The sequence below is a fragment of the Microplitis mediator genome, chromosome 3 (assembly GCF_029852145.1).
Source record: "Microplitis mediator isolate UGA2020A chromosome 3, iyMicMedi2.1, whole genome shotgun sequence".
In the NCBI taxonomy this organism is placed as follows: Eukaryota; Metazoa; Arthropoda; class Insecta; order Hymenoptera; family Braconidae; genus Microplitis; species Microplitis mediator.
Genome location: NC_079971.1, coordinates 23,401,695 through 23,422,484, shown reverse-complemented (window position 1 = coordinate 23,422,484; position 20,790 = coordinate 23,401,695). Strand labels below are relative to the sequence as shown.

General features: G+C 33.3%; 5 protein-coding genes across 5 annotated transcripts; 1 reads left to right on the top strand and 4 right to left on the bottom strand.

The window, feature by feature from the left end:
- Positions 1 to 1,605: 1,605 nt before the first annotated feature.
- LOC130664821 (activating signal cointegrator 1 complex subunit 2) lies at positions 1,606 to 7,357 on the top strand. The gene is made up of 9 exons (XM_057464931.1): positions 1,606 to 1,930; positions 2,085 to 2,162; positions 2,231 to 2,391; positions 3,447 to 4,238; positions 4,312 to 4,467; positions 6,015 to 6,096; positions 6,183 to 6,341; positions 6,416 to 6,862; positions 6,955 to 7,357. The coding sequence occupies exons 1-9, from the start codon at positions 1,892 to 1,894 to the stop codon at positions 7,282 to 7,284; spliced, it is 2,244 nt and encodes a 747-aa protein (XP_057320914.1). The 5' UTR covers positions 1,606 to 1,891; the 3' UTR covers positions 7,285 to 7,357.
- Positions 7,355 to 12,834, bottom strand: LOC130665999 (uncharacterized). The gene is made up of 13 exons (XM_057466630.1): positions 12,516 to 12,834; positions 12,321 to 12,461; positions 11,902 to 12,244; positions 11,633 to 11,832; positions 11,391 to 11,553; positions 10,883 to 11,324; positions 10,626 to 10,812; positions 9,212 to 9,430; positions 9,003 to 9,140; positions 8,395 to 8,931; positions 8,167 to 8,329; positions 7,670 to 8,105; positions 7,355 to 7,609 (listed from the first exon to the last, which is right to left on the bottom strand). Exons 1-13 carry the CDS (start codon positions 12,711 to 12,713, stop codon positions 7,423 to 7,425), a joined length of 3,354 nt encoding a protein of 1,117 aa, XP_057322613.1. The 5' UTR covers positions 12,714 to 12,834; the 3' UTR covers positions 7,355 to 7,422.
- A 441-nt stretch (positions 12,835 to 13,275) lies between these two features.
- On the bottom strand, positions 13,276 to 14,245 carry LOC130664822 (acetylcholinesterase-like). The gene is made up of 3 exons (XM_057464932.1): positions 14,089 to 14,245; positions 13,592 to 14,027; positions 13,276 to 13,529 (listed from the first exon to the last, which is right to left on the bottom strand). The coding sequence occupies exons 1-3, from the start codon at positions 14,234 to 14,236 to the stop codon at positions 13,343 to 13,345; spliced, it is 771 nt and encodes a 256-aa protein (XP_057320915.1). The 5' UTR covers positions 14,237 to 14,245; the 3' UTR covers positions 13,276 to 13,342.
- Positions 14,246 to 14,286: 41 nt separating this feature from the next.
- Positions 14,287 to 15,480, bottom strand: LOC130665998 (esterase B1-like). The gene is made up of 4 exons (XM_057466629.1): positions 15,450 to 15,480; positions 15,133 to 15,404; positions 14,925 to 15,062; positions 14,287 to 14,853 (listed from the first exon to the last, which is right to left on the bottom strand). The coding sequence occupies exons 1-4, from the start codon at positions 15,478 to 15,480 to the stop codon at positions 14,287 to 14,289; spliced, it is 1,008 nt and encodes a 335-aa protein (XP_057322612.1).
- A 3,365-nt stretch (positions 15,481 to 18,845) lies between these two features.
- LOC130666171 (ubiquitin-associated domain-containing protein 1) lies at positions 18,846 to 20,770 on the bottom strand. The gene is made up of 3 exons (XM_057466979.1): positions 20,614 to 20,770; positions 20,311 to 20,542; positions 18,846 to 20,241 (listed from the first exon to the last, which is right to left on the bottom strand). The coding sequence occupies exons 2-3, from the start codon at positions 20,529 to 20,531 to the stop codon at positions 18,924 to 18,926; spliced, it is 1,539 nt and encodes a 512-aa protein (XP_057322962.1). The 5' UTR covers positions 20,532 to 20,542; positions 20,614 to 20,770; the 3' UTR covers positions 18,846 to 18,923.
- Between the last annotated feature and the right edge of the window lie 20 nt (positions 20,771 to 20,790).

Genomic DNA, 20,790 nt, shown 5'->3' with positions numbered 1-20,790 from the left:
CGTAACCACTTTGCGTTTCTGTACAGAAAACCCAATCAATTTTCGAGACCCGAATTTTCCCAAATATTAAATGGCTTTGAAGTTTCGCCATTTCTCCCCCATCGCCGAATCTCTTTATCGTCAATAGTTATAAGTTACAAATTTCGAATTCGCTTTTATTCCTGCGGGTTTAAAATGGGTTTCTGTGCCATAAAATTTCATCAGGTATCGTCGATGGTTGACAAAAAATGTATGGTTATTTTTAATAAGAGAAAAAGAGTTATTATTTCTGATCAATCTAATAACTCTTTTTGAAGCTAACTAACATTCATTTTTTTTTTTTTTTATTTTCATTTCAGGGCTAACTAATATTTTATTTTTTTATTTTAATTATTTATTTTTTCAGCTATATCTTCAATCAAATAAATTATTACTTATAAAACTGACATCAAATGACACTTTCAAACTCCTTATTATAACGATAATAACTTACTCAAAAATTTCCCAGGGTCAACTAATATTTATTTTTTTATTTTTTTTAATTCTTTCAGTAAGATTTTAAATCGAGTAAATTATTGCTTATAAAATTCATATCAAATGGCACTTTTCAGCGTCTTCTTAATACGTTGAAATCTTGTTTAAAAATTTTCATTTCAGGAATCAACATGAATTTTTTGATTTTTTCAGTCAGGTCTTACATCAAATAAATTCTTCTTAATATAATTGACATCAAATAGGACATCGCCTTATTATTGCGACGAAAATTTATTCAATAAATCAAATTTCGAGGTAAACTGCTACAATTTTTTATATTTTTATTCTTTAACTTTGATTTTAAATAAAATATATTAAAAACAACCATACCCATACCCAAAACCCTAAAAATTTTAAACCAAACGGCACTTTTTAGCGCCAGTTTACCACGGAGAAAGTTTTTAAGTTCCCGGGGTCCTTTTCAGGGCCCCCCCCCCAATTTTTCACACGTATATTCTCTCAAGTTTTCAAATTATATTAAATAACCACTCATAAAAAATACAAGCTTATTTTTCTGTACAAATAACAAAATTTTTTTCTTGCAGAGTATAATTCCCCTAAAAAAAATTTCCCAATACCCACAAGACCCTTCCTCAACTTTATCCTTTCCCATTGAAGCCTACGATCCATAAACATTTTTTCCGTTGCATTTTACGACAATCACCAAAAATTTCCTATCCTAGTCCGCAAAATTTAAATTATAACTTGATAAAAATTAAAAATTTTTTGATTCGATCGCAGTTACCGACTTAATTTGTTTTTTTTTTTATTCTGTCGGTAAGCGCGACCCAATCACAGCAGAGGAAATATTCCATTACTGCTTTAAAGTTTCCCATTGGCTCGCGGGTACCGACACACTCAATATTCTTATTATTTTTATCGGAACCTGCGAAACGAAATTTTTCTATGATTTCTGTGACTGAATTTCAAAATTAATAGATTGTTGCAGAGTAGAAACAACTAATCGGCTCTTTAATCTCCTGTTTCTCCACCGTCTACTCCAAATGTGTCATCTCATATCCAAGAGTTTCTGCTTGTCATATTTTAGGAGAATGGACTTCAGTAAAATCAGAGACCAGTAAAATTTTGAAAATTTTTCATTATCAAAACAATATATACTTATTTGTACAATATATATATTTATATATGCTACTCAATATAAATTTACTTCGAGAAACTTCGGATTCATTTAAAAAAAAAATCCGAGTCAATTTTCTACTGACATCTACTGATATGACCTCTATGTATTTTTAAATATATGAACACATACATTTACTTCTACAGCACATGTGTTAAGTACACTGTACACATAACCTTTAAAAACAAAAATAATTGTATATAATTCTTGAAAAAGTTTCTGATAGCAAAATAATTTTTAATGTCGAATGATTCTTCGGATAAATTGGAATTATTCCAAGTAAGTCAGCTCCAATTTATTTTTCTCCATAAATTTATAACCTGCAATTGCCAGGTCAATATTTCCCAATCTATTTGACTTGACTTCAACTCAATGACAATAACAGATGTTTTTTTTCCTGTCAACTTGATGATAATTTTTGACTATTCCTCAGAATCCTAAAAATGAATCCCTAGAAAAGGTCGAGTTGGTCGTCTACGACAATGGGGTCCCGAAAGTCATTCCAGCTTTGGTGAGTTTTTATAATTTTTTTTGTACTAGGGTTAAATGAAATGATTTTTAATGACTGATTTTTTTCAGTCGAAGCATTGGGTTGTAAAACGTTACTATTTATTGTATGAGATTCCAAACATTTATGAGGAAGATGGCAAAGAAATATTGGGAGCTAAGTCTACGTGGTTGGAAATTGTCAATTTTATGATAAATGATTTTTCTTGGCTGCTACGGTTACCATTTTTCAAGTATGGACGTAAAAATAAATTTAAATTAATTGTGATTTATAATTATTAGGGTTTCGTAGTTTTAAAAACAATTTTTAAATTTTAAATTCTTTTGAGAACTGAATCACTGAAATTTTATTATTATTGACGAAGTCGGTCATTTAATTATTTTATTCAAGAGAATTACTGAGATAAAAGTCATTTGTTCTTTTATTTTTTGAATTTAATTTTGATATCGTTTTGGCGCCAAAATTTAAAAATCTATTTTGTATCTTCGGTAGTTTGAAAAAATTTTTTAGTTAAAACTGGGAAAAATTCAAAAATCAGAAATTTTAATAAAAAATTCGAATTTTGATAGAGGGTAAAAACTTTTTTTAACTTTAGTATTTTTAGAAAAATTAAAATTCAAAACTTGTATTAAAAATTAAGGATCCGAAATTTTTAAGAAAATTATTTATCAAAATTTTGATAAAAAAAGAACAACTTACGTAAATAAATTTGATAAAAACTTCAGTATTTTAATAAAATAAAAATTTCAAACCCTGAAAAAAAACGAAATTTCGAAATTTTGATGGAAAAAAATTATAAATCGAAAATTAAAAAAAAAAAATCAAACATCAAAATTTTGATTGAAAACAAGAAAAAAATTTCTTCAGTATTTTAATAAAAATAAAAATTTCGAACCCTGAAAAAAAAACGAAAATTCGAAATTTTGATGAAAAAAAATTACAAATCGAAAATTAAAAAAAAAAAAATCAAACATCAAAATTTCGATAGAAAACAAGAAAAAAAAATTTTTCAGTATTTTAATAAAAATAAAAATTTCAAACCCTGAAAAAAAAACGAAATTTCGAAATTTTGATGAAAAAAAATTACAAATCGAAAATTTAAAAAAAAAAAATCAAACATCAAAATTTTGATAGAAAACAAAAAAGAAATTTCTTTAGTATTTTAATAAAAATAAAAATTTCAATTTTTAGTATGAAACCTTTCAAAAAATAAAATGATAAAATTTATAATCGTCAAGAATTGAAGGTAATTAATAATTATTAATTATTATAAATTTCTCTTTAAAGATTTTGGTCAAACATTTCCTACCACCGGCCAATAATGACCTCAATAATATCAATACTACAAAACATCCCACGATTTTACAATCTGGATAAATTTCCCAACGACATCGAGATGCAAGAATGCCTAGAAAAATTGCGTAAAAAAGTATTGAACATATTCGCGCGCATTGTCACCAGCAAGGAGAGTCCAAGTGAGTTTATGACCCCCGACTTCCACGGTACGCTGATCTACGAAAAATTTTTAATAACCGTCCCAATTCTCATGGACTTGTGTCAGTTGTACGGTCGCGAGAATGAAAAAGTGGTGAATAAAATAATAAAAATGTCTGTGAAATCCAATAATTCTTACATCGATGATTTCAAAATGACTGTCGAGTGCACATGCCAGCTGCTGACGTCTTTAGAAAATAAACTATTCGACAAGCCGATACCGAAAGCACCCGACGTTATTCGCATTACAGAAATAGACTCATCAGATGCCAAGTTGACTATCGAGGAAGTTGAAGACATGGTAATTTATCTGATGGACGTTGCGTCAAATATTGATATATTTTTGACTGTCTATCCACCGGCTATTGATTTTTATGCTTGCGATTATTTTGTCATGAAAATAATTAGCGTATATGAAAATATTATTCCCATTATTTACCGTAAATTCGATGAGCTCTCCACCAATAGCAATTATGTTACAAATGACGTTGAATTCAAACGATACTTGCTAATTGCCAGGGCGGGATTTATAAAAATTTTCCGTAATATTATTTTCAATAATATTGCGAACTTGTTAGAACACCAGTAAGTCATTTTAGTTTAGAAAATTACAATTTAATTTTTAGAATAATATTTATATATATTTATTTTTTTGTAGGAATATATTGGGGGAAGATAATATCAAAGAACGTGTTGATGAGTTTTTAAATTATTTAACAAGTGTGATATCTGATAGACATTTTATTATTGATTACAATTTAATGTTTCCTATTGAAGATGATATAGAAATGTTACATCAAATCACCTCGGATATGTATCCTTTTTTTTGTGGTCATATATGTTTAGGTATGATCAGATATGATATATATTAGGGTGGGTTGAAAACAAACTTTTTTTTTGTTTTTCTTAGCATGGGGGTAGAATTTGTACCTTATAAAAAAAAAAATTTTTTTAAGAAAATAAAAATTTTTTTACTCAACATTTTGAGGTGGCCCAATCGTTTTTAAAATAAATAATTGATCAAACGAGGTAGTCCCAACGAAAAAAATTACATGGTGTTCTAGAATCTGTAGGGTGTCCCCTTGAAAGCTAATTGAAAGTCAGAAGTTGAAAAAATTTTTTTCCTATTATTTTTGTAATTTAAGTAAAAAAATTCAAAAATGAAAAGCATTTTCTTTAGAATTAAAATGAAAGTGAAGTAAAAAAAAATCACATTCGACAATTATAAGATGTTTTCCACGATTTTGGACAACAAAAATTTTTTCGTTGGAACTACCCCGTTTAATCAATTATTTATGTAAAAAACGAGTGGGCCACCACAAAATGTTGAGTAAAAAAATTGTTTTTTTCTTGAAAAATTTTTTTTTTATAAGGTACAAATTTTACCCCCTGCTAAGAAAAACAAAAAAAAAGTTTTTTTTCAACCCACCCTAATATATATGATCAAATATATATGAGTATATGATATTTGATACGACCAGACATGGTAATATATGATCAGGAATGGCTATATGTGATATGTGATCGAATATAATTATATATGGTCATGTATATATTAATTTGGTAATAAATATGATCAAGTATGGTCATATATGCTCGATATGGTAATTTATGATCAAATATGATCATACATTGCCGGATGCGATCCGACATGGTCATATATGATCATGTATCAATCAATTTATAATATCAGATATGACCATATGTGACCAGATACGGGCATATATGATCAGTTACGGACATATGTGATTAGTTACGGACATATATGATCATATGTGGTTATATATAATTAGATATGGTCATACATGGCCGTATGTGATTTGACATGGTCATATATGATCAGATCTAGCCATTTATGAGCATGTATCAATCAATTAGAAAATCAGATATGACCATATGTCATCAGATATGGATATATATGGTTGTATATAATCAGATATAGTCATTTTGGAATCAGATATGATCATACATGACCGTATGTGATCAGATATGATCATTCATGGCCGTATATAATCATGTGCCAATCAATTTATAATATTAAATATGACCATATGTAATCATATGTGGTTATAAATAACCAGATATGGTCATACGTGATCAGATATGATCATGTGTTGTTTGCATGGTCATATATGATCATATATATATTAAATTATGATATCACATATGATCAAATATGAACATATGTGATCAGATATAGTTATTTATAATCCGATATATTCATATAAGATCAAACACGATTATATCTAAAGATTCATATATGGTCAAACATAAGTGATATTATATATGATCATTCCTGATTATTTTTTTTCGTTATTTTATAAAAAATTAATTATTAAAATTCCTTAATTAATATATTAGTGATGAAGTTAAAGAAAATTTTATAAAACGTTCAATATCTGAAGTAATTTTAAAATCACCTAAAGTTAAAAGAAATTCAATTGTAAGTATAAATAATTTATTAATTTTAATTACGTAAAATAATTAACGAATCGATTTACTAAAAAAATTGAAATTTATAATTTACAGAGTTCTAAGGAACCAATGCCTGGTCCAAGTACCAATGACGCAGTTCCAGGTCCGTCAACTACGGCCGCCAACTTAACTGATAAGTCTGATATTAATATTAAAAACTACATTAGAGATGTCAAAGACGTCATGTGTGATTTAGGCGACGGTTTTATCGAAGTAATTTTACTAAATAAATTTTATTTATTTACCATGACGTATTCAGAGTATTAAATTAAATTTTATTTTTTTAGAAATGTCTAAAGCACTACAAATATAATACAGCGGATGTAATAAATGCAATACTGGAGGATACTTTACCTAGTGAATTAAAAGAAGTAGATAGGACACTGCCCTACATACCAGCAGATCCCGCCGAAGCATCGGCTTCCGTCGACAAGACTCTAGGATTTGAAAGGCTGAATGTCTTTGATGGAGACGAGTTTGACGTTATGACTCAGGATAAAATCGATAAGTCTCGTGTTCATCGCGGCAAGAGAAAAGATAAATACAAAAATTTGAATGAAATGTTGAATGACAAGTCATTTAAAACTGATACAGTTAATATTTATTCCAAGTACGGAGTGATTGAAGATGAATACGACGATGAGTATGACGACACATACGAAAGTCATGACGTCGGCTTACGTGGTGCTGATGACTGTATTGAAATGGATAGCAAACCTTTCACAACACCTAGAGTAAGTTTTTAAAACACAAAACTCTGATTGAATCCGATTGTGGGTTCAATCAAAGCTTCTAATCGGGAAATTAATTTATTGATTAATTTTAGGTCCTGCGAGCATACGAAAAACCTGAAGTATCTGAGGAAGAGTCTGAGGAAGAAGAAAACCAGCAGACGTCAAATGGCCGATGTAATTTTGTTCAAGACCCCAGCGTACTGCGGGAGAAACGCGAAGCCGCGAACCGCGGCCGTGTTTTTAGACGCGGGGGCAAGTCATCGGGATCTGGTGACGTCGTTGGTAAACCCAAAGGTCAAGGTAACGAAAAAGATGTTCTAATAAATCGTGATAAGAAAAATACGAACAAATCATCCCGGGCTAATCACAACCGTCGCTCTGGTGCTGAATGGAAACGCCGTCAAGGAATGGTGCCGTCTTAATAAATAAATATATGATAATTAAATCAGTATTTAATTATATTTAAATGAAAATAAAATTTAATACAACTTTTAAGTGCGAGAGTTAAATTTTATTTGTAGCGGTAGTTATTTTTTTATTTTGACATCAATGAAAAATCGTCACCGACATCCGTTTTCATTTCTAAGCGATGGCTCTTTTAGACCTTGGATATATTTTACAAAATCATCAGTTGGTCGGGATCCAACGGTAAGTCTGCTATCGATCTCCAAACACGTGCCCTTGGATCCAGATGCTGGCCAGTTTATATTCAAAAGCCGATCCGACGTTCCTTTGGGTGTCGGATTACTTGAAAAAAAAAAATATATTATTTAGAATTTATTTAACTAAATATGTGACCCAACTTACCCGTACTTAGCAAAGTTGCTCCACATCCTAACCATTTTCCTTCGCTGGATTCCGATGTCACTGTTCGGATCAAGCGATTGGTATTGATGTGGCGCCCAAAATATTTGCAGAATGTCGTCGCCGTGTCCAGCGCCATCTAGGTTGATACCCAGGACTCGATGAATGGCTGCCGGGTAATCAAATGAATTGCGATAGTAGTAAACTGGCGCCGAACTTGCCGCCAGAAATTGCTGGGTCCGGTCAATCCCGTCATTGAATAATATGTCGGACGTTACGTTGGATATTTTGTAAATGTCGTCATCAGTAAACGGGTCATTGTTTTCACTGCGAGCCTTAGCGTTATATAAAAATTGAACCTGTTCCGTATTTCGAAAATCGGGATATTCTCTCATGCATTCGAGACAGCCGTCAATGATTCCGTCCCGGGAAGTTTTACCTGAAATTTTGTATTTTTATTCTCTGAGCAAACAAATAGCGACCATTTTGTGAAGACCTACTGAATCCGATGTATGACAAAGTTTCTGTGTGCGTCAGTCCCATCATAATCGGTACCTGGCTAAAATTCCCGGTATTGAATTTATCTACCGAACATTTAGTAAGAAATGGAGACTCTGCTATTTCGGGATCTTCTATTGTCGGGGTCATGTAGGGCACGAAAACCTTCAGGAAAAATTTAATAAATTACTTTCATTTCATAAGACGCGTCTATAAGTGAGAATACTTGCATTTGCGAGGTTGGCAACGGCCAGAACAAAATCATCTGCAGAAAAAGTGTAAAATTTTTGCAACATGAACGACGCGTCTGTTGTATCTATTCCGAGGTATCTTCCAATAGCGAAACCGCGAGATACTGCTTCGGGTAGAGGAATGAACCCCCAGCGATTCAAAGGAGATCCGCTCATAGCTATCGCTGATTGGAATAATCCAGCTGATGAATCAGAAAGTACTTGGTACAAAGTACAAACAGAACCAGCACTCTGTCCAAAAATCGTAACTCGCTTAGGATCTCCGCCAAAATTATTGATATTTTGTCTAACCCATCGAAGCGCAAAGTTTTGGTCCTTCAAGCCGGCATTTCCACTAGCATTTCTGTGGTTCAGAGACAGAAATCCTAATGCTCCAAGCCGGTAATTCATCGCAACGACCACCACATCTTCTTCAATTAAAAAATCGGGCCCATATGACTCGGGACTACTGGACCCGCTTTCAAAGCCTCCTCCGTAAATCCAAACCATTACCGGCCGTAACTTTGTGTCCCAGATCTAAAGTAAATAAAAAACGTTTGTAATAAAATCCAATCATCGACTTCAGATGCTACACTTATTGCAATTACTTTCGGTGTATAAACATTTAAATAAAGACAGTCTTCATTTCCGACAACAGACCCATTGATGATATTCAATTGCGGACAATCATTTTTATGTTCCGTTGCCTGATAGATTCCTGTCCATGCATCGGCTTCTTGTGGAGGCTGCTCAAAAATCAATCATCATTATTTTATATTAAACTTCTTAGCAGCTTTCATGAAGAAATTTTCGTTACCTTAAATCTGAGATAGCCAAGTGGCGGTTTGGCATAAGGGATTCCCAGAAAACTTGAGTAGCGAACATTCTTACCAACAGTGTTCACTAACTTGCCCTGAACAAATCCTTTGGTCGTCCTGACGGGTTCCGTTGGAATATAGTCCGCATAAACAGAACACTGGACACAACTAAAAATGATTATTTCAACTACCCACCGCGCTCTATTCATTGTACTTAGACAAAGAACATATGTTTATAAAAACCTGCTAAGATAACACTTGGCTTCATTTTATAGCAGTTTTGTACACGGTAAAGTTACAAGTGCGATATGCAAACATAATTTTTTTTATCACCAATTAAAGTTTGTTGTTTTTATCATTTATTTATTAGTTCAAATTATTGCTGAAACTCGCGATTTACTTTACGTATAGTCAAGCAAACATCGCATTAATTATTATTATTTTTTGTGATTAACATAATATTCAGTTTTCAAAATTGATGTGAATTGGAAAAATTTCATCTAATATTTTAATTAAAATAATTTACTTAATTACGTACTTGGCCCTATCTAAATTGCTCGTTAAGTCTAGTTTAAATAATGTAACGAGTTACGGAAACAATAAATTGGAAGCACGTACGAAACAGAATATTATCAGGCATGCAAATATTAACAGCGACATTAATTTATACTGGATACGAGATCTAGACCATAGAATTCTTAGTAACGTCTTCTGAACTCTGAAAAAAGTTCCTCGAAAGAAGTTTCCTTCACACACACACACGCTCACTCACCATTCTCGTATTAAGGAAAGAGAATTAGGATAGAAGGGAATTGGGAAGGAAAAGAAAGGAATCATTTCAATGAACAGTTAATAGATAAATTGAGAAAAATTATCGGATAGTCCGAACTGGAGAGCGAACCCAGACCTCTTTAAATGCGAAATGACCGTCACAAATTTTTCGGTGAGAGTCCGTCATTTCGGACCGTCAAAAAATTTTCCGTAACAAATTCGGCTAGTAAAATCTAGCTAGATGATTGGACGCAAACTTTTTCTTAAATGATTGGAAACATCATTTCTCTCCGTATTCCTATCTCGTGGTATTTTTAAGAAAATGGCGGTTTAAAAATTTTCATTCATATAAAAGTTATAAGAGCGCTTGTGAGATGTCGCCAAACTTGTGACGGTCCGTCATTTTATGAACAATCCGCTGACGGTCTTGTGACCATGACGTGATCAAAAATGACCTGACCGATCAGACTCACATCAAAATGACGAAACTCAAAATTACGGTCACTCCGCATTACTGATTCTCGTATTAAGGAAAGCGAATTAATAATAGGAGGGGGTTGAGAAGAAATATACGTTAAATTACATCATTGGGCAAACGTTCAATAATATATTTAGTTTGTAAAAAAACACGGTCATAACTCATATTCTACATCCTGTGAACAACCCGAGCAGTGGGCTCACTACCGTTTGTAATGCCCCAACTAAAGAACCAACTGGCCGTGGACCTACGGTGTAATTAGTATTTATCTCAAGACATCTGCCGTCGGCATTAGAAACCGGCCAGGTGATATTTAGCAGAGGATCCATTGTTCCGTTAGGTGTTGGGTTCCTGAAGCAAACGACTAGTTAAAGTAACCAGCTGTGACCATTAAAATGAATTAACTGCATTTGTTAGTCACCCGTATTTAGCAAAATTCGTCCACATCCTAACCATCCTCTGTCGTTGGATCCCCAGTCGACTTTTGGTGCCCCGAGGTTGTGTGAAATCGGGGAGAGAAGGCCAGAAAATTTGAAAAACATCATCGGCATGCGCGGTTCCGTTTAAATTAGATCCGTCATTCTTATGTCTGGAGTTTGCATGATCAAAGGAATTGCGGTAATAATAAATTGGTGCTTCGCTTGCGGCCAAGTATCGTTGAGTTCGATCGATGTCGAAAATTAACAACAAATCTGACGTTACGTTGGCGACACCATAAAGAGTATTGTCTACAACAACGTTAAATTTTCCTAAAATCCAGTCTGTTAAGCCCGTCAGGAAATCGATGTTCTTAAATGGTCGCAGTATCGGCAAATCAAATAGAGTTTGAAGAAATGAATTGACTATGGAAAATTTATCTGCCCCTGAAATATTTACCGGTAGTATAGTAATTTTTTTATTTTTGTACGACGGTGCATTTAAAAAGTTACCTTCTATTACGAACGATAACGTTTCTGATTCAACGAATCCAATTATCTGGGGCACTTTAGTAAAATTACCAGCTTTGTATTTTTTTATTGAACATTCTGTAATAATTGGCATGGTGGCAATTTTTGGATCCTCGATTGTAGGCTCGTATGACAGCACATTGAGCTTATGGAATAAAAAAATTTTTTGATTAAAATATTTTCCAGAAATATGAAACTTGAATATTAAAAATATTTTAATTTACGGTAAGAAATTTATCAGTTGCCTTGACGATATCTCTAGCGGGTTTTGTGTAAAGGCTTTCTAAAAGATCTGATTTACTGAAAGGAACAATTCCTAGTGCGAGTCCAAGTATGAAACTGCGCAATTCCGCAAATATTAGTGGCTCGAAGGACCAAGTGTTCAAAGGAGTTCCACTCATACTGATCCCAGATTGAAAAAGACCTTAGGAAAAACTTTGGAAATAATATTTGTAATTCTTACGATACATTAGACTGAGCTGGGCAACTTTACCTGCCGATATGTCGGAAAGAATCAGATACCCCACGGACGCAGATCCAGAACTGTCACCAAAAATGCTGACTCTGTTTGGATCACCGCCAAAATTTTCGATATTTTCCTGCACCCACTTAAGAGCCGACACTTGGTCTTTCAGGCCAGCATTTCCAGTCGCATTTTCGTGGTTTAGAGATAAAAAACCTAAAGCTCCTAAGCGATGATTCGCCATGACCACTATGACATTTTCTTCAATTAAATAGTCCGGCCCGTACAGCGATGGACTGATCGACCCAAATGCAAAACCTCCAGCATAAATCCAAAACATAACAGCTCGTTTACTTGTGTCAGTTGAATTAATCTTATAAATTGAATATCATATTTATATATCTAATGGTGATTAATAGATAAGTATGTAATTATATTAAATTACATACTTTTGGGGTATAAACATTAAGATATAGACAGTCTTCATCTCCGGCATAAGTATAATTCTGTAATGGATCCGATTGCGGACAAAGATTTGGTTCCTTCGTAGCATTTAAGACACCAGTCCACGAATCAACTTCTTCTGGAGGCTACGATTTATCTGAATAATTTCCTCGGAATTTATTAATCAAAAGTACTCTTACCTTGAATCGAAGATTACCAAGCGGTGGCTTCGCAAAAGGAATTCCAAAATAAACGGAATATTCAATATTTTTTTCAACGGTTTTAGATATTTTACCCAGGACAGATCCCTTTGTAGTTTTTGTTACTTCAGTTAATTTATCAGCATGACAATAAATAATAAAATAGTAAATAAGCGACGATTTAATTATTTGCAACATTACAACTAATTAAAATATGGAAATAGTTAAATTTTTATAATTCTTATTGAAACATATTGTGAACTGTATGAATACTTGGAAATATTGCTCACGACGTGACACAAATAATTAGTATACTTGAACTGATAAAAATTAATTGCCTGGCTGTAGTAATTTACCTTTACATTGCTGCTTAACAAAAATAACTATTGTTTATTATTATGATATTCTTGGCAGTAAAGTGAATAAACATTTAGTAGAACACGTTATCGATAAAGAAATGAACTTAAAAATAATGGAGTTGTCCCGGGGGACATAGAATTAAACACAGAATTTTATGTGATGGCAGCACTAGCCTTTGGCTTAAGCGAATCTTCTGTTCGTTTGTTTCTGTGAAGGCTCGAAGGACCATTTTTTTCCACAGGCTCTGGGATTCGAGCGGCAAGATAAAAGATAAATACAAAAATTTAAATGAAATGTTGAATGACAATTGTCAAGGGATGGTGCCGTCTTAATAAATAAATATTAAATAATTAATCAGTATTTAATTATATTTGAATGAAAATAAAATTGAATACAAATTTTAATTGTAATGGTAAAATTTTATTTTTAGCTTTAGTTATTTTTTTTTTGACATCAATGAAAAATTGTTATTGACATCCGTTTTCATTTCTGAGCAATGGCTCTTTTACACTTTGGATATATTTTACAAAATCATCAGTCGGTCGGGATCCAACAGTAAGTCTGCTATCGATCTCCAAACACGTGCCCTCGGATCCAGATGCTGGCCATTTTATATTCAAAAGCTGATCTGACGTTCCTTTGGGCGTCGGATTACTTGAAAAAATATATATACATATATATAGAATTTATTCAACTAAATATGTGACCCAACTTACCCGTACTTAGCAAAGTTGCTCCACATTCTAACCATTTTCTGTCGCTGGATTCCGATGTCACTGTTCAGATCAAGTGATTGGTATCTTTGTGGCACCCAAAATATTTGCGGAATGTCGTCGCCGTGCCCAACGCCATCTAGTTTGTTACCCATGATTCTATGAATGCATGTCGGGTAATCGAATGAATTGCGATAGTAATAAACTGGCGCCGAACTTGCCGCCAGGAATTTCTGGGTCCGATCTATCCCGTCATTGAATGATATGTCGGACGTTACGTTGGATATTTGGTTAAGCTCGTCATCAGTAAACGAGTCATTGTTTTTACTGCGAACCTTAGCGTCATATAAAAATTTAACCTGTTCCGTATTCTGCAAATCGGGATATTCTCTCATGCATTCGAGACAGCCGTTGATGATTCCCTCCCGGAAAAGTTTACCTGAAATTTAATATTCTTATTGTTTAGACAAAGAAATAGTAGCCATTTTGTGAAGACCTACTGAATCCGATATATGACACTGTTTCTGTGTGCGTATTTCCCATCATGATCGGCACCTGACTGAAATTCCCGGTATTGAATTTATCTACCGAACATTTGGTAATAAATGGAGACTCTGCTATTTCGAGATCTTCAATTGTTGGGGTCATGTAGGGCACGGTAACCTTTAGGAAAAATTTAATAAATTACTTTGGTTACTCTAGACGCGTCTATAAGTGAGAATACTTGCATTTGCGAGGTTGGCAACAGCCAGAAGAAACTTATCTGCAGAAAGAGTGTAAAATTTTTGCAACATGAATGACGCGTCTGTTGTATCTATTCCGAGGTATCTTCCAATAGCGAAACCGCGAGATACTGCTTCGGGTAGAGGAGTGAACCCCCAGCGATTCAAAGGAGATCCGCTCATAGCTATCGCCGATTGAAATAATCCAGCTGATGATTCAGAAAGCACATGGTACAAAGTACAAACAGAACCAGCACTGTGTCCAAAAATCGTAACTCTCTTAGGATCTCCGCCAAAATTATTGATATTTTGTCTAACCCATCGAAGCGCAAAGTTTTGGTCCTTCAAGCCGGCATTTCCACTAGCATTTCTGTGGTTCAGAGACAGAAATCCTAATGCTCCAAGCCGGTAATTCATCACAACGACCACCACATTTTCTTCAATTAAAAAATCGGGCCCATATGACTCGGGACTACTGGACCCGCTGTCAAAAGCTCCTCCGTAAATCCAAACCATTACCGGCCGTAACTTTGTGTCCCAGATCTAAAGTAAATAAAGAACGTTTGTAATAAAATCTAATCATCGACTTTAGATGCTACACTTATTGCAATTACTTTTGGTGTATAAACATTTAAATAAAGACAGTCTTCATTTCCGACAACAGACCCATTGATAATACTCAATTGCGGACAATCATTTTTATGTTCCGTTGCCTGATAGATTCCTGTCCATGCATCGGCTTCTTGTGGAGGCTGCTCAAAAATCAATCATCATTATTTTATATTAAACTTCTTATCAGCTTCTTGAAGAAATTTTCGTTACCTTAAATCTGAGATAGCCAAGTGGCGGTTTGGCATAAGGGATTCCCAGAAAACTTGAGTAGCGAACATTCTTACCAACAGTGTTCACTAACTTGCCCTGAACAAATCCTTTGGTTGTCCTGACGGGTTCCGTTAGATTATAGTCCGCATAAACAGAACACTGGATCCAACTAAAAATTATTATTTCAGCTACCCACCGCTCTTTATTAGTAAAATTTAGTTTTAATTGAAAGTCAATGATTTTTTTTTTATCATTAGAGCTTATAGTTGAAAACAATATAAATCAGCGACAACATAAAAAAGAATGGATTTTCTTACCAATAGTAATGAAGCTTATACCAGGAACCATTTTGGCGGACTGATATATTAGCCATCATCGGGTTCGCTTTTATAGTCATTTTGCAGGTATGTCTTCTTTTTTATTCTAGGAGAGAGAAACCGAATATGGCCAATGACAATCGAAAAAAAAACTATCAAAAATACCGTAATACTTTTGTATGTTGATAAATAAGTAGGGGAGGGTGGGGCAGAGCGGCCCCCCTGAAATTTTGATCAAAAAAAAATTTTTTTTTTTTCGACTAATTACTATAAATCCGATATGTTCGCGCATTTTTACCCGTACGCTTGACATTTGTGGCAAAATAAACAAGCCCAAAATTTTGAAAAAGTGATTTTTTCATATTATTATTGTTAAATTAAAAAAAAATTATTATAATTCCACATTTCTAGCCCTACGCATAACACCTGGGGCAAAATGGACCAGCCGAAACTTCCGAAAAAATCATTTTTTCATATTTTTCGGCCGTTTCTCTATGTAAGAGGCAAATTTGGTCATTAAAAATTTATAAAAATGAAATTTTTTTTTTAGTTGACAAATTTTTCAAATAAAGTAAAGCTATAGAATTGTTTTTTTTTTTTTATTAAATAACAATTAGTCATTAAGGTAATCGAGAGTGAACGATTTATTACAGCTAAAAAAATTTTTTTTGAGTAACATAAAACCAAAAATAGTTGTCAAGAGAAAGAAATACATTCTTAATGATGAAAACAATTTAAAAAAACGAAAAAAAAAATTTTTTTTATTATTTTTTGGAGGGGGGCGCTCTGCCCCCCAAAAAAAATTTTTTTTTTTCTGAATTTTGGCAAAATGTCCATAAATTTGTTCGAAATAGGACAAAAGTAAAGTGATCTTATGGTTGAAAGCTACAAAAAGTAATAATTGGCTTAGGGGGGCCGCTCTGCCCCACCCTCCTCTATACAAATACTACTTGGAAATTTAACAATTAATCAATCATAAATTTTTTATAAAATATTTTCAGTAAAAAATAGTGCTTTACACGCAGAGAAATTTACAGTAGCAGTTACTAATATATATCATGGGAATGGTTCCCATTTCGTATGGTAACAGATTTTTTTCTAAACATAGATTATGGGAATGGCACCCATACTAAAATTGAGAATATCTAAAAAAAATGTTAGAGGCTTACGAAGTTTTATTTTTTTATCTTTTTTGGGATTCCCGACAATAAAAATTTTTTATCAATTTAAGTAATAATAGAATTCTGCAATATCATAATTTAAAATTGATGTTCTAAGCAGAATATTATAAAATAAAGCAACGGCTATGTTCTACTTTTTTTTTTTTTTTGTAAATTTAATAAAGTTTACATGAATTTCGTTAGATTATTTAAATCATAAATAAATAAATATGTAAACATACATATTTATATAAAGTAATTCTTAAAAAAAAAAAATACCGATATCAAAGTATCGCTTGTGACGAATAGGTCTTATATTTTAAGCAATAAAATTTTATCGATTTAATTGGCTGTTTATAATTAATGATTAAAGCACTTGAAAGCTTCCCCCTCTACCGCTCGGTAGTCTACAAAATAATAGACTCGATAAATTCGATGAAGTTTAGGATAAAAAGCTATTTTTTGATTTTTGAAAATATTGGACCAATTACAGACATCGCGCCCGAAATAGATAATACGTTTAACAATTTATTGGGTGACGATCATCACATAATTACAAGTGATAAATTTACTAAAAATAATTAATAACTAATTGGAAGGATTATAGTTTTCAAATTAATACAGAAAACTTTGTTTTAATTAAACCCGAGTAGAACTTTTTCCTGATTTGCCTGGAGTACTGTGAGAACCTTATCAGGTCGAAATGAGGTTTGCCCTATTAAGGGGGGAAAGGGTCTGATAAAAAAAAGAGGATATTTTCGTGATTTTTTTTTCAGAGTACGTTCTTTATTAAAATTCTTAAAATTTGTAACATTATTAAGCGACATTCCAAGAATATTTTGCTGAATTTTTATAAAAAAATATTAAAAAATAAGCCAGTGATAGTGGGGAGAGACAAGTCACTTAAGGGGGATAGCTACTGTGAGGATCGAAAAAATAGGTGATTTTCGGGAATTTTTTTGACTGGAATAATAAAGGAATTTGGGGATCGGGATTTTTTTGATTTCTAAAGTATACATTGGAGATAATTCTCATAAATTTTTATTAAAAAATATCATGTTGTTATAAAGTTATAAGCATTTTTGAGGAGCACCAAAAAAATTTCCCCCACCACGGTGTCATCTCTAACTCAAAAACGGATTATCAGAAACAAAAAAACCAAACGGCGTTGTAATCTGTATGCATGTGGTTATCGTTCCACGTAGGGGATTTTCAAAATTTGGATTTGAAAAAAAATGGCGACATATTAAAAATTTTTTCGTTTTTTTTCTTATTTTTTTGGATTCAAACAGCCCTAAAAAATCTTAAAAATCAAAATTTTCAAAATCCCCTACGTGCAACTTTAGCTACTGAATAGACGAATACGAAAGAAAAAAAAAGTTGCGAATCGGTTCATATTTATGAAAATTACAGATGCCACCAGTTCAAAAAAAGTAGTTTCGAGAAAAACGCGTTTAAAGTTTTTAGTCGATGCAACAGTCAGTTGACGTGCTGTCAGAAAAATGACTATAATTTGAAAAATATTTGGAATTTTCATATCAAACTCTAGATACATTTTTTTGAACATGTAAACTTTGATTTAATAAAAAAAAAAAAAATTTTTTATTTTTGAAATTTCACAGTGGCATCCCCCTTTAAAAAAGTCTCCATGCCGTAGGCAGGACAACTCATGACTGCCTCATCTGAAATAAAAAAACAAAAGATTTCTTTAGTACATAAGTTTATCTTGAATTTGAACGAAGAAATAAACAAAATATTCATTTTTGAATTTTTGGTAAAGGTGCAATAAAAAAACTCTGATTTTTCCCAAAAATTGCTCCTTTTGTTTAATTAAAAAATAAGTAGTCATTGAAAAAAAAAATCCTTCGTTCAAATCTAAGATGAACTTATGTACTAAAGAAATCTTTTTGGTTTTTTTATTTCAGATGAGGCAGTCATGAGTTATCCTGCCTACGGCATGGAGACTTTTTTTTGACTCGTCTCTCCCCTCTACCACTGGCTTATTTTTCAATATTTTTTTCCGAAAATTTAGCAGAATATTCTTGGAATGTCGCTTAATAATGTCACAAATTTTAAGAATTTTAACAATGAACGTACTCTGAAAAAAAAAATCACAAAAATCCTCTTTGTTTTGTATCTCAGATCCTTTTCCCTCTTAAGTCATGTCTGATTAATTCCTTATCAGAACCACATGCGGATGTCCTTAGAGGAATATTTGATGATGAATTATCGAAAATATTAATCATTAGTTTATTACTTTGTTACCATAAATAATTACATAGTAAATAAATGACAGTAAATACTAAATAAGCCATTAACTAGATGAATTTTCATAGCGATTCATGTGAATCGCGTGTTTCTCTGAATGATAAGTTTTGAATATTTGGCTCAAAACAGGCGATACCTCCGGGTCATTAATCCAAATACTTGTTGACGAAGGTGTCTCTAGTATCGACAAATAAGCGAGCAGCATTTTAGGATTAGTAAGGCTGAGTTGTACATGAGGATTGCTCATTATCGCCTCATAAATCGGACTGTCGGCATCCAGTCCCTGGTCAACGTCATGCAGATTTTTATTTCTCACTCCCAGTAGCCATTCGCAAGCATTAAACTGATTGTTGCCCGTTATCTTAAGCGCTTCGACTACACTTTTCTCCTGGAATCCCATTTCAATCAACGAATCCTTTACTTTATGATTCGGCCGGAACTCCAATTGCTTGTACTGATGGAAACTCTGCAGCAACAACCCAACGATATAAATTAAATTTGTCTCCTTTTTATTTGAATCCTTCGTTCCTTTGATGATATCAAAGCAGGCTTCTTTGATGCTCTTCCGTCTTGATGATCCAGGACCAGATCCAAGACCAGGTTTAGATCCAGTCCCAGACCCAGTTCCTGACTTAGGTCCAGAACCAGTCGGTGAACCAGAACTGGGACCAGCCCCCGGATTATTTGACTCAGCATCGCCTTGGATTGACGGCAGCAGCGAGTAGTCGTCATTGTCACAGTCATCAGGGTCGTCCTGGTGCTCTATCAGCCATTCCAATGCTTCCGAGACGTTCATCTTGCAAATGCGCAGTGCCCTCAACACTTTAGCTTCCGCGAACCCGATATCCGTCAGATATTTAACTGTCTTAGGATCATACGGAGGTTTGTAGCGCAATTCCAACGTCTCTCGTATTATTTCATAGAGCGTAGCAGCTTCCGGGCTGTTCATTAGGATCTTAGCGGACGCCTCCACCAGAGTTATCAAGATCTTGCGTATCTCCGCTTGGAAATCCGCTGGGCAATCAGTCGTAGGCGTCGGTCTCGGGGGTTTTGGATCCGACAGGTGACTTGTGGCCTTGACGATCGTATCAACTGACGGCCCCTTCACAGTCTCCTCAGTTATTTCCTTGGTTTTAACCACGGGACGGACTTGGACCATCAGCAATTCGTCATCAGCTCCAATGTTCTCTTCAACCAGATTACTGTCGTCAGACAAACGTCTTATGCGCCCGGCATCAATTAGATGAAAATTCGATGACACTTTTGCGGAATCCGGTCCGTAGAAAAATTTAATTGCTATCGTCTTTAATTTATCGACAGTAAGATCCGGTTTTGCTGCAACATCCAGGACTTCGCCTTCCAAACTGCCGTAAATTATTGAGAATTAAAAAAATTATTGAGTTAAATTTAATTTAAAATATTTAACCAGTTACCTGATTACAGTGACATTAAAAGTATTCGATGATGTCGAAGCCGCAGTCAATGACATTATTTTATTATTACATTTAATGTCAGAATTTTTGCTGTCATTCGTCGCTGACAGTGACAATGACCCAGATCCAGAACCCGTCGACGCCGACGTTTTCTTGCCAGCCCGTGACGAATTCTTCCTATTCCACACATCAGCGATTTGTTCTTTCATCCATGGGATCATCAAATTTATTTCTAAATAAATAAATAAATGAATGACAGCTCAAATAAATCAATAGAAAATATAAAAAATTTATCCCACTTACATTTTATCAGTAAATTGTCGCAGTAAACTCAATAAATTTCATAATTACCATAAATATTTTTTTTTTTTTCCCAATAATTTTAATTTTTTTTACCCCATCAGTTTGCCAACAAAAAAAAATTTAAGTTGTCATAATTTTTCATTTTTATCAACAAAAACAATTGTCAGCCAGGAGCGC

Coding starts and splice junctions, on each gene's coding strand:
- LOC130664822 (XM_057464932.1), bottom strand. CDS start 14,236: ATGACCCCAACAATTGAAGATCTCGAAATAGCAGAGTCTCCATTTATT. Junction 14,028..14,088: donor AGTGTCATATATCGGATTCA/GTAGGTCTTCAC, acceptor ATTAAATTTCAG/GTAAACTTTTCCGGGAGGGA. Junction 13,530..13,591: donor AGCAACTTTGCTAAGTACGG/GTAAGTTGGGTC, acceptor TATTTTTTCAAG/TAATCCGACGCCCAAAGGAA.
- LOC130665999 (XM_057466630.1), bottom strand. CDS start 12,713: ATGTTGCAAATAATTAAATCGTCGCTTATTTACTATTTTATTATTTAT. Junction 11,833..11,901: donor TCTTTCCGACATATCGGCAG/GTAAAGTTGCCC, acceptor GTTTTTCCTAAG/GTCTTTTTCAATCTGGGATC. Junction 8,932..9,002: donor TAAATGTTTATACACCGAAA/GTAATTGCAATA, acceptor TATTTACTTTAG/ATCTGGGACACAAAGTTACG.
- LOC130665998 (XM_057466629.1), bottom strand. CDS start 15,480: ATGGTTCCTGGTATAAGCTTCATTACTATTG. Junction 15,405..15,449: donor TATAAGCTTCATTACTATTG/GTAAGAAAATCC, acceptor GATTTATATTGT/TTTCAACTATAAGCTCTAAT. Junction 14,854..14,924: donor TAAATGTTTATACACCAAAA/GTAATTGCAATA, acceptor TATTTACTTTAG/ATCTGGGACACAAAGTTACG.
- LOC130664821 (XM_057464931.1), top strand. CDS start 1,892: ATGTCGAATGATTCTTCGGATAAATTGGAATTATTCCAA. Junction 2,163..2,230: donor CGAAAGTCATTCCAGCTTTG/GTGAGTTTTTAT, acceptor GATTTTTTTCAG/TCGAAGCATTGGGTTGTAAA. Junction 4,468..6,014: donor CATCAAATCACCTCGGATAT/GTATCCTTTTTT, acceptor TTAATATATTAG/TGATGAAGTTAAAGAAAATT.
- LOC130666171 (XM_057466979.1), bottom strand. CDS start 20,531: ATGATCCCATGGATGAAAGAACAAATCGCTGATGTGTGGAATAGGAAG. Junction 20,242..20,310: donor TTTAATGTCACTGTAATCAG/GTAACTGGTTAA, acceptor AATTTACGGCAG/TTTGGAAGGCGAAGTCCTGG.